This window comes from Ctenopharyngodon idella, chromosome 22 (genome assembly GCF_019924925.1).
Source record: "Ctenopharyngodon idella isolate HZGC_01 chromosome 22, HZGC01, whole genome shotgun sequence".
In the NCBI taxonomy this organism is placed as follows: Eukaryota; Metazoa; Chordata; class Actinopteri; order Cypriniformes; family Xenocyprididae; genus Ctenopharyngodon; species Ctenopharyngodon idella.
In genome coordinates this window covers 21,600,907-21,613,988 of record NC_067241.1, presented here as the reverse complement: position 1 = coordinate 21,613,988, position 13,082 = coordinate 21,600,907, and the positions used below count along the sequence as shown (strand labels likewise).

Here is a 13,082-nt window from a genome sequence, read left to right as displayed (position 1 = left end):
TTAAAAAGTAATTTGGGTCCAGACTCCTGTGCTCAAATGTTGTGCATATTGCTAACCTTGTGCATATTGCTGTGTTTGTGTTTAAAGGCTCATGAAATGTGTGCCATGCTGATCTTGAAGGAGATCCACAACCCTATCCTCATAAACGCAACCAACAGTATGCTTCAGATGTGAGTATCTTTGTCACAGTTTGCAAATACATCAATAAGTTGTAGGTTGTGCATGTCTCTATCAGTATCATCAGCTCTTTGTTTGAGCATCCTGAAGCGGCAAAATTGGCGCTTTTTATGCACTTTTTTTTTTTTTTTTTTTTTTTTAATATAGAAATTATACACTCACTCACCTTTTCCCAATGTGATTAAACTGAGTGAACATTTTAGCATTGTAACTTAATTTTCTCTATATTTCAGGCCCCTCCATATTGCCGCCAGGAATGGTTTGGCAACCGTGGTTCAGGCCTTACTGAATCGTGGAGCCACAGTGCTGGCAGTGGATGAGGAAGGTAAGTAGAGGAAAATTCATGTTTTGAGATTTTTGGGCAAAGTTTGTGTGAGTTGCTTACAGCAGTAAGTGACAACATGGGCGGGACTAATATTAGGGTAAAAATTGTGCATTTACGCTGTGTTTCAAATTATTATGCAAGTGACGTATCAGTGGGATTTCAGTACAATAAACATTCAGATTTTAGTTTTTCAAAGAAAGTGTTTGTTTGTTTTATTTCTCCGTATCTTTTTAGATAACTGGTATCAATCTCAGACAGGTTTGTTAAATAGTTTTCCAGGTCGACTTGGGTTAATGGAAACCCTACTTAAAGATGTTGTTCCACATTATTAAGCAAGTCACAGTTCTCATGCAATATGGGGAGGAAGAAAGATCTTTCTGAAGATGAAAGCGTGAAATGGTGCAATGTTATGTAAAATTAATGGAAACTAATATTGTGTGAAAAGTGAATGGAGATTATGGAACTATCATAAGATTTGTGAGTGATTTAGAGCACAGCAGAACTCGGTCAGATAAAGGCTTAAAGTTTCTGTCAAACAAGTTAATTGTATTAATAGGACAGCTGTAAAAAGAAGCCACTGTTGAGCAGCACGTGTCAGCTCCTGGTGTCTTTTGGAGTCTCAAGAACCTCTACATGCAGGCTGGCAGTTATGTGTAAAATTGCATTTCAGCCACCTCTAACCAAACCTCACAAAGAGAAACATTTACAGTGGGTGTAGAAATACATTTTCAAACAGTTTTATTGCTGTGGTGTTTTTTGCAGCATGGGATAGTGCATATTGCATTGTATTTCAGAAGGCATTATCCTTCTTTTTATACCAAAGCTGAAAACGGCCAGTTATGAACTCCACATATCTTGCAGAAGTCATTTTGACACCCTCAGAGACTCTAAAGGGACCTTCCATCTCACTTCCCAATATTCCAGCCCAAATCATCACCCGCCAGCTCCCTGCTGACGTCACAGTCTTGTTGGAACGTGGTGGCCATTCACCAACCATCCAGAAATCCATCCGTCTAGACTATCCATTGTAGTACGGCATTCGTCAGTGAATAAAACTATTTAAAAATGAGTCTTCACCCACTGTAAATGTTTCTCTTTGTGAGCTTTGGTTAGAGGTGGCTGAAATGCAACTTTACGCACAACTGCCAGCCAGCATGAGACTCCAGAGACACCAGGAGCTTCAAATACCTGTTTGCTGCTCAACACTGGCTTTTTTTTTTTTTTATATATATAGCTATCCTTTTAATACAACTAATTTTTTTTTTTTGACAAACTTTCCTTAAGTTCTGCTGTGCTCTAAGTCACTCACAAATCTTATGACAGTTTGATAATTTACATTCACTTGTTTTCACACAATATTAATTGTTTTCATGCCTTTTACGTAACATTGCACTATTTCATGCTTTTCATCTTCAGAAAGATCTTTCTTCCTCCCCATATTGCATGAGAACTGTGACTTGCTTAATAATGTGGCACAACCTCTTTAAGTAGGGTTTCCATTTACCTAAGTTGACCTGGAAAACTTGTCTGAGATTGATAACAGTTATCTAAAAAGATATGGGGAAATAAACAAACACTTTCTTTGAAAAACTAAAATATGACTGTTTATTGTAGTGAAATTCTCCTGATGTCACTTGCATAATAATTTGTGGAACAGTGTAGTTTCCAAAGAATAATTACTAGATATCATATGTTAATACTGTTGAAGTTGGCATACTAGTGACAAACTTTATACATGGAATTTAGAGTTCGGAACATCGCAAGTCTGTTGATTATCGCCAGTTTAGGTTGGCCAGGGTAAGCCTGCTAATACAAATAACATATTTTTCAGGAAAAAAAAGTCGAACCTAAATATGTCATATTGGGTCACGGGTTTACAAACAGTATAAACACCATGAACATGTACTTTAGTTCCACTCCATAAAATCCTTCAAATATAACATTATACAAGGATGGAAAAATATGAATATAAATTATAGCGCCATTTATTATGAACAAAATTATTATAAACGACAAGCTTAAAGGGTTAGTTCACACAAAAATGAAAATTCTGTCATTAATTGCTCACCCTCATGTCGTTTCACACCCCGTAAGACCTTCGTTCATCTTAGGAACACAAATTAAGATATTTTTGATGAAATCCAAGAGGTATATGACTCCTCTATAGTAGCAATTTAACCACCACTTTCAAGGTCCAGAAAGGTACTAAAGATATTGTTAAAACAGTCGATGTGACTGCAGTGGTTCAACCATAATTTTATGAAGCGATAAGAATACTTTTTATGCGCAAAAACAAAACAAAAATAACTACTTTAAACAATATCTTTTCTTCTGTGCCATTCTCATACGCTGTCTACGTCCAGCACTTCCAGGTTCTACGTCAGAACGCTGTCTCCGTATTGGCCGACACTGTTCACGTGATCAGCACGACGCATTTGTGTGATACTGACACAGGAGCCGGCCAATAATGAGTCGGTGTTCTGACGTAGAACCTTTCTGGAACTTGAAAGTGGTGGTTAATTTGCTGTCTATGGACGAGTCATATACCTCTCGGATTTCATCAAAAATATCTTAATTTGTGTTCTGAAGATGAACGAAGGTCTTACGGGTTTGGAACGACATGAGGATAAGTAATTTATGACAGAATTTTTGGGTGAACTAACGCTTTAAACAAATTTAAAGCAAAACTAAATTACCAATGTGTGGGAAATGCACTATACAAATAAACATGACGTACCTTACCTTGCCTAACAAGCAAAAACTGTAAAATATTTACCGTCATTTACTGGGGGAAAAAAAATGACCTGCTGAGGGTCAGCCGTGAGAGGATTTAGGAAGAGAAACGAGATTCCCTGTGTAGTCCAATGGAATAACTTCAGTTGAGCAGAATGTAAAGTGACAAATGGATAAATTCAAATTTGTTTTATAAAATTTAGTGAATTTTTGGTGGGGTGGTCATCACGCTGACATACTATACAACTGACTATTTCAATTGAGCGATATTATTTTAAGTTTTGTTAATTGCATTTTAATTTGATGATGAATTGGCTGCCATATCAAGTTGGCAACACTAGAACCAATAGAATGTGTGTGCATTGCATTCTTGATGTTAATATTATGTTTCGCTTTGGAATATATAAGTCACTGCACATTTCAGATCATAAAAACAATGCGACTTATGTTCCAGAAAATACGGTACATTAGCATAGGGCTCATCTTAACACCTGCTCTATGAATCATGGAACTAATGTATTTAAATGAGTTCACTAAACGTTCACTCCTTGACTAGATGTCTCTGTGTTTTGTGATGTCACAGGTCATACGCCAGCCCTGGCTTGCGCATCCAATAAAGCTGTTGCCGACTGCCTAGCTCTCATTCTGTCAACCATGAAGCCTTCCTCTTCCACACCTTCCTCATCCTCGCCCTCTTCTCCCAGCCTCAACCTGCTCAAGCACTGTGGCATCACAGCCGCCTGCCCCCCCCTGCCCAATGGAGGCCTTCGCCATGGTTACGGCAAAGATCGCCATGGTGCTACCATCGGCTTGGATGGCTGCTTGACCGAGTGAGGCGTTCTTACTTGTTAAAAAAAAAAAAGCGCGTGGTCGCTTGGTTTGGTCCTCTCTACACACCTAGATAAACCTATATGCAATTACAGCCACACATCCCTCCTGTGCCAGTATCAAAGCTTTTCTTCACGTCTCAGTAGAGAGCGAACACGAGAGGACAAATTTAGCTATTTATTTCTATTTATTTTTCCCCACTTTTCTTTTCATCCCACCCCCTGACTCCCATCTTAGATGCTGTCCATTCAATATGAGTCTAAGTCTAAAATCTGAATCTAAGCCATCTATTCGAACCAGTATCCATCACTGGCGAGTCAGTCCTTTATTTCTTCATTGCAGTCGATTTTGACTCGGTTTATGTTAGAATTATGCAGCTGTGTGTCTCCATGGTAACAGTGACAATGGATGGGTTTCCATATCATGCCTCCTATTTGCGTGACGCTGTGGCCTTGCATAGGAATTTACAGCCTGCCCTGAGGAACAATTTAAACGGGTTACACTAGATTTGCATGAATTTGCGGGACCATGTATTTGATAGTGGTCTTGTGTGTGTGCGTGTGTTTGTGTGAGTGCGTGCGTGTGTATGTGTGACATCCACTTTTGCGCAACAGTCCAAGTTTTTCATCCCATACTTGATTCTTACTTTTGAGGTTTTTATGTGAGGTGCAATCTGAATTAGCACAGATCAGGAAAAAAACAAACAACCTAACAGAATCGTTTTGACAGAAGGGAAACCATACTACCTTAAGCCAAAAGACCAATGACCTCCTGGTAGAGGGGTCCGATACAATATAATGCTTGTTTACTGTTAGAGAAAAAAAGGGATAGTGTTTGGATGGGTTTTGAGGTGGAAAATTCATATTAGGTTTACAATGATGGTAATAGGTAGTCCAGATCACTGTTTGTAGGTGGGCAGAAGAAAGAGGAGTTTAAAGTGTCATGATTTTGAGCGTTTAAAACATTATGAAGATACTACACTAAGGAAGTATAGAAAGCACAAATGTCATTACAGATGCAAACGTCATACACAGTACTTGCTCCTTGAAACCTTTTGTTTTATTTTGGGTTTTTTTGGGTTGGCAGGGCTTCGTAAAATATCTTCAATTAAATCTATTGCTTTGCTAGTTTATCGTTATAATATTTAGTGTGGAGTTGCTTTCACAGTGCCTACTGATTTCATTTTGTCTACCTAGGGTCCAATCAGTTAAACACACCATATGCGCTCCCCGAAGTTTTCAAAATGGTGCTTTGACCAGTGAAACATGAGTTAAGTATTTCACTATAATCCGTTATGAAATGATTACCTAAATAGATGAATGAACGATTCATATATCAGAACCCACTTGGGGGAGTGTATATGTCAAATTTGCAAAAATTAAGTGTTGAGTCTGATTGGACCTTTTTACATTTGTTTATGGTGTTGGGGAGCAGTCATGGGTATGACCAAAGTTGTGCGATTTCTAAATAGCATTTTATTAGGAACTTGTAGATATAAAAAAAAAAAGACATTATCTTTTCAATTAAAATATTGAAATAATATTCACCCCTCCTCTTTATAAAATGCTTCCTTGTTGCCAAAGGTAGATTAACAAAGTTAAGATTGTGCTTCCTTTAGGTTTTTGCACCTAAACACAAAATAAGAACATGTGAATGAGTGTTAGAAACATCCCTCTTTTTTTTTTTTTGTGCACCACAAACAGGCAATATATGCTCAGTCAGTAATGAGACAATCAGTTGAAAGGGCTTTTAATTTTGCCATAGATTTCGTTTTTTCCTAAACAAGCAAAAGCATCAATATTTTTTAACAATTAGGAAGATCTGTACCCCTTAATTCAAGACATCTATGAACTAATGCATACTTCAGGCGTGAAATGTGGACTTGTTCTCAATTATACCAATACTATTACTTTTCATTACGGTATATCAGGATTTTAGTGATGTAGATAGAGTAGTATTGTAACTGATATTTTATTGATGAATGAAGGTGCGTAGAAAAATGAAACTGTAACGTTAGATGTTTAAAGGCTGTGTGGAGAGCATATTTATACTGATGAAATGACCTCTTCGTCAATGTAATAAGTTTTGGCTGCTTAAACAAGTTTCTCCACTTCGCGCTGGCCTGATATAAAGCACTTGCTTGTTCAGTAACAAAAAAAGATTGAAAAAAATAAGCTTTTGCATCTATCACAAGCTGTAAATGGGCAAATATCTGACCTCTACTTGCTAGAGTACAAACATGCATGTGTGCAAATCAAATTAGTCAAGTTATATCAGTGTTTTGCCTGGGAAATATTTCTAAATTGGCTACATGACTAAGAGGAAGTTCCTTTGTGGGAGTTTAATTCAAGCTTATTTACCTGTACTTGATCTTGACGTTATCACGTACACTAACTTTTGCTGCAGTTTGGTGGAGGGGAAGTAATGCGTGTATTGACAGCACAGGGTACGATAATGAAGTGCAAGTTGATGTTGAGCTTGAAGTTATTTGCACTGCCAGTTTATACTGCTTGTAGTTGTAGAAAAACAAATGATTATTTATAAATTTAGTCTAGCTAGTCATACCACACGTAGTTGAGTTTGAAAAACAAGTGCCCGTGGAGCCTGTGATTAGTAATACATTTCATTTGGTGCAGGAAAAAGTGCTGCTTTCAATTGTATCTTGGAGCTAATTTTTTTTAGAGGTGATCTTTGTCTATTTATTAGCGATAATAATTCTTATCCAGCCAAAACCAACTAAAACATACTTGTTTTAATTCCTCAAATTTCTAATTGTCTTATTGGCATTGCACTAAAATTGTTGAATTGTTTCGTCGAATGTATGCCGTGATGGTAGCAGCTTGCTTCGATGTTGGTGAAAATCTTGTATGCAGTAGTTAGCGATTAAATAATTAGCTTGACAACAGGAACTTTGGAACTGAACCCTTTCAGAACTTTTAATAGATTGAGTTGGTGCATTTGGTGTTCGGTGTTCGAACAATAAGGGAACCGGTCACAAAGTGGCAAGACTTTTTTTTTTTTTTTTTTTAATAAGGGTAGAGTATAACTTATAAAGGGGAGTTTCCTCCCTAAAATCATTTAGTGCCATAACTTTTCTTTTCCCTTTCTCATTATGATACATTTGTAAAATGTGAATGAATGATTCCTTGGGTTCAGTTTTTGAGTGTGCATCAAGACCATTACCAAAAAAAAGAAAAAGAACGAAGTCTAAGCTAACATAAGCTACTGTGCCCATTTATATATATTTTTTGGAGATCCACATAGTGTGTTAATTTTTGTAAAATGCCAGTACGTTCACAATCAGACTGTCTCAAAATGCCAGTATATTCTTAACTAAGCTATACTGATGGGCTGGTTAGCTCTTCGTGGAGCTCCTCTTCACCCATTTAAGTGAAAGCTTTCATGGCTAAGCCATAACTTGGCATTTGCCCTTATCAATCGAATAGCCGGATTTGAGTCATTCAGTCAACGGCTCCTTCAAAAACAATATTTTATAAATCTTCCATTGTAATCGAGCATACCCACGAACCATTGATAATTTGAGGTTTATGTCTACGCAATGGAATTATGAAGCGCCTTAATTTCATTATTAACTGAAGGGCAAATTTTGAAATTTACCAAAACGACACACTTTACCTAGCTTTTCTCGTTTTATTCTGGATCAACAAATTGTGCAGTTTTAGGAGCTTTTTGTGTTTGTTTTTTACACAACTTTGCTATGAAGGGCCAGCTTTCATTGCCTGTTGACCAAGCTATAATGGTTGCAGTTACTTGCAGGCAGTTGGAAACTAGAGTTGTCTAATAATTGTAACCATTTTGTTGGAAAGCAGATTAATTGTAGCTAACTCAGTGTCCTTATTGTATGTCAATCCTTGCATATTTGTATCGATATCATTTGTTTTTCTCGCAAAGGTATTAATGGCTGATAGAATGTCTGATTTACCTCAGCGGACCTCAGCGTCCCTACTACTTGAAGACACATCCATTTAAGGCAATACTCAAAACACCCGTTTCATTTAACCTTTGTCTATCTCCCAACTTTTTGCCTTAAGAGGAAACGGTATAGTTCAGCAGTCGCAGCACTTGTGAGAGATTTTGTTGTTAACCTGGGATCTCATTTCGATGAGATTCATAAGCACACAGTTTTGCTGAAAGATGTACCATACTGGCTTCTCGCCTAAAATTAATCATTTTCATTAAATATATTAGGAGTTTTTGCACTAGAATATAGAAAAAATAAAAATTGTCTTTTTTTTTTTTTTTTTTTTTTTTTTTTTTTTTTTAATACTTGTGTATTTACCTGAAATAATTTGGAACGGCTAATATTTTACCATGAAACTAGAAACTCTTTGAGGAGAAAAAAAAAAAAATCGTGTTGGATTTAGTTCTCCTAAATGAAGTGACAAAAGTACTGATTTTCACTCTTGAACGTGACTTATAAAAACACCATAATGGAAAGTAGCAGGGAAAAAAAAATCAGTATTGAAACAGGAATGATTTTGGAGATACATCTCAAACAAGTAAATATAATCCAATGATAAATTCTTTTTGCAAAACAGGTTAGATTATGTCCTCATTTTTCAGTGTCTTGATTGAAATATTTAGGTTGTGTAATGTTATAAATGCAAATCTTTCTAATAAGTTAAATAACAAAAGCACAAGAAGATGTGCAAGATGTAATTCCTCAAGTGTGGTTGGAATTGCCTTGACGTGGCAATCTTACCTCATGAACTAGCAGTCCTTAAAATCTATCGTGCTATATATACTGGTACATGAAATTTGGGTGGGCTTTTTAGCTACGCATGATCCGTGCAACTAGAATCCTGAGGTCACGTTCCAAGGCCTTGAAATGGAAAACCATTGGAGTTTTCAAGGGGTGCTCTTGAACTTAAATGATGTCCTTCACCCTGGCTTAGTGTTACTTCACGTTTCTACTTTATAAGCGCTAATAGTTTAAATTGTAAATCTGCAAGCGAATGATCTAGTCAAAAAAGCTGCTTTTTGTTGTTCTCGCCAGCAGCTTGTTTTCATAAGGCTGTTTAGAAGACCACCGGAGCCTGACTGAATGGTTGATCTGACAGGGCACATAGGGATCCCTTTAAAATACATTTTCATATTTAAAAAAAAAAAAAAAAAAAAAAGCTATGCAGGAATTTTTTCTTTTTATCTCACAGAGTTGCATAGTGCCACCAGAGATAGCCCAAGAGCTTCATTGACCGATCACGGACCTTCAGAAGTTCATCTGTAAATCTAACACCGACCTCACTTGCTTGTTGGCTTCGGTTGAGAAAATGACTGCTTTGCGTGGCATGCTGCTATTTCTTTGGAGTCTGCAAGCATCTTCATCATCTCTTTAAAGTACTACACTTTGTGACGAGTATGTGGGATTGTGCCTTTTGTTATCAAGTACATGCCACAGGGTATGGTCTTCCATTAACACCTTTAGTGAGCCTTATGAATGAACAACTGTTGTAAGTTTCAGAAATAGCCACCATCCACGAGGTTGCGTTTTGAGCCGTCAAAACTTGCGATCAAATTTGTCACATCACCGCAAATGAATAAAAAAAAAACCTTTGTAAATTTAATTCAACCATAATGGCAAAACATTTGATCGGTTCTAGCTAGTGACCTGTTAAAACTCTGTATGAAAAAAAAAACGTGTTTAGTTTTACAAAGCGTGAACTCTTTAGTGAAGTAGACGTGTGCCGTGTCGTTTTTGTGTGGTAATGCATTGGAGATTAGTTGTAACCCAGTGTCTTGTAGAATGTTGGCATGACTCCTTTTCTCTATGTTGTATTGACGTCAAAGTATCCACCTGAAATGGACTGAAGTGCAATAACTTTTTTTGTGCGCCATAGTATCCTTAATGGAGGAAAATGCCCTCTTACATTATCCATCATATTTTTTTTTCCTTTAAGCAGGGTATTTAATTTCACTTATTTATTTATTTTATTTTTGGATTGTACAAATTTGAACTCCTTCCTGCTTTGCCTCCATAAGTGGCACTTTCTTGTGGAATGTACAATGGACTTGGTGGAAACTGTGATAGGTGTCAAAGCCTTATCGATACTTCTTGCTTACTGGAAAGATGGCATTTCTGTTTGTTCATCGGTTGATAGGTCAGAGAGTGCCGTTTTCCATGAACCTTCTTCTGCGCCACTTAAAGTCAGTGTCTGCTTTTTGTGGCATGTTAAGCATTTGTGTATGTGTGTGTGGGGGGTGTTTAGACCTGTTCATTTACCTCTGATCAGTTGATACCAAAAGCAAAGCTCATTGCCAGGAATTACAGTTCTTTTTCGGATTAGAGATTGTGATAGCTGTATTTGGAAATGGTATCTTGAATGTTATTGTTGTCACCAGTGAAATATGCAGGTTTTTATTTCTCCCCACACAACATTTGAACTTTGGGCCATATGTTCTGCGGTACCAAAGAACGTTTCATTGCTGATCTTTGGATCAGGTTTTGTGTTTTGTCTGACATCAAGATCCCAATATTTGTTGTTTCATGTCTTTGTAAATTTTAGAAAAATTAAAAAAAGTGGAACTTGTACCATAATGAAACATTCCTTTTGAATTTCATAGAACAAAACAGAGATACCATTGGCAGCCAATACCAGAAGTCATATAATAATCTTCAAAGTAACTTACTTTAAGCTCTTTCATTTTGGCCTCAAGCAATCAATGACTTCATATTTGATATCACAGGGAGCACACTGAATAAAGTAATCTAGTATTTCACAATATAGGACCAATGTATGTCTCTGTAGAGATGGCCACTTGAATGAATTCAAGAACAAGCAATACAAGTATCAAGAGACAATTGTATATTTCTAAAGATTTGTTGGCTCTGGCTGCTTTTGGCCTGGCTATGTAATCTGTGGCACCTTAGGTTAACACCCTCTTCTTGTAACTGAAACCAACATAAGAGATTTCAGTGCTGAGAGAGCCTTATTTCAGTCAAACTGAATGTGAATTGGATGTGTGCAGGATTTGGCCATTTCAAAGCGACTGGCTTTAATCGAGCGGACCTCCTGCGTTCCGTGTTTGAATCCAGTTTCACTAGGACCCGCCGTCTTTAAGACTTTCCAAAAGATTGCTGTTACAAAAAAAAAAAAGCAAAAATACTACACAGTGGCTACGTTTCCATCGCCAAAATGCAGAACCGAAAGGCTGGGATAGATGAAAGACTCGTATTTCCGATAAAACAGGGTTACGGTCTCTGCTTCCAAGCTCTGCTTGAACATGCCAAGTATTTGACTCGGTGATGTGACGGAAACACATTATGACGTGTAGGAAATGTGACCCTGATTAATAAAAAAAAAAAAAAAACGAAACAAAACTGCACTATTTACTTGAGTATTGAACCCCAAGCTGTTCTCTGCTAATGTTTAGACGATGGAAATATAGTCACGATCGTGTAGGGCAGCACCCAGTGTGTATGTGTTGTGTGAGTGCGACAAACAGGGGTCATATCAACCCTGTATACCTCATCGACATATCTGCAAATATTCTTATCCTGTCTTTAAGTTGAACGTGTAGGAGATACCATCACCAGCAGAAGCCTGGGACCATTGCAGGGTCTACGACATCACACCAATTCCATATCAAACAATAAGATTACGACTTGCTTGCCGCTTCAAGTCTGACCCATACCCGCAGTGTCGCCAACACAATGGTTTAGAATTAGCGAAACGTGAGGCATTTTAAGTAGCATTATCCTACCTCTGTGTTACAGCTTGATGCATCGAAATCTCCACCAGTTGTTGACAAATGGAAATATATATGTATATGGAACAGATATAACTTATAACCAACAATCGGTGATATAGGACAACAGTTAGTGTACTCGACTGTGTGTCTGTCTGTGTGTAACATGATAATTGTTAGTGTATACACAACAGAGTACCACTGGAATGTGAAGCCAGACTGTATTATGATTTTTTTTTTTTTTTTTTTTTTTTTTTTTTTTTGTGTATTTTATTTTTTTTTTTTTTCTTTATTCAAAGTCAACTTTCTCCCCATTATATTTCAAATGATGTCAAATGTGTCTTGCCTCTATCGCTTCTTTTGTTTTTTTTGCTTTTTTTTGACAAAACGGAGAAAAATATCAGCCTATACTAGCTGGCATTTACATTTGTGCTCATTTTTTTTTTTTCTCTTTTTTTTTTTTTTTTTCTCCGCTTTCTCTCACTTCTAAATGTTCACTGTGAGCGCTCTGAACTCAAGTTTACAGCTCTTCATGGTATGTACGTGTATTTGGTCGAGTTCAGTAGAGTGCGTGGATGGTTGTATGACTTTGGTACTGAAGCAACAACTCAATTTTCTACTGGTGGTGGGGGTTTGAAAGGGGGTTGGTTGGTTTGAGTTATGCACATTCATTCTGTACTAAAATATGGGGTATGTAGAATTCCCTAGCCTTACACCCTTCCAAAAACACTACGCCGGTCACTGGCTAATTTGCATTAGCTATCCACCACCCTGCCAACTTTGTACCTCTGTACATATCCATTTTGGACCTGGGGGCACGGGGAGAATTCGGTGGATTCTGCCTGAATCTGTCAGGACGGTCACGTGACCCCTCCTAGACCTGAGGAAGGAGAACCCTCACCCTTTCAACCCCACAAAAAGACCTCAAGCCATTCATTTCCTTATGTGACAATGCAATCCTGAAAGCACTTTGCCTTGTTAATTCATAGTATGAGCTTGTGAATGGTTACTTGTTACTAACAGATGTGAAACTCTGTATATGTATTTAAGTAAGAAAGAACATAATCATTTTTAATTTGAGCTTATTAAAAATGAATTGGTCTCTCTGACTTTAAAGACAAAAAAAAAAAAAAAATCCCATGTTTTTGTTAGTCAGGTTCATGAACTGCTGCAGCCAGTAGGTCTTGTCATTCAGTATCGTGGCTTAGAATTGGTAATGTTGAAATAAAATGCTATTGCTACATACAAGTTGTTGTTGTGTGTCTTCTGTTTTTCTAAACACTACAAAATGTTAATGTAACAGCATATTTTA

At 37.2% G+C, this 13,082-nt stretch overlaps 1 protein-coding gene across 1 annotated transcript in view; it reads left to right on the top strand.

The window, feature by feature from the left end:
* The window catches only part of ankrd52a (ankyrin repeat domain 52a), a 29,987-nt gene extending 16,969 nt beyond the window's left edge, over positions 1–13,018 (top strand). The window contains exons 26-28 of the mRNA XM_051879858.1: positions 88–170; positions 411–502; positions 3,819–13,018. Of these exons, the coding sequence (XP_051735818.1) occupies positions 88–170; positions 411–502; positions 3,819–4,069 (426 nt within the window). The 3' untranslated portion in view covers positions 4,070–13,018. The remainder of the gene's footprint in view (positions 1–87; positions 171–410; positions 503–3,818) is intronic.
* The last annotated feature ends 64 nt before the right edge of the window (positions 13,019–13,082 follow it).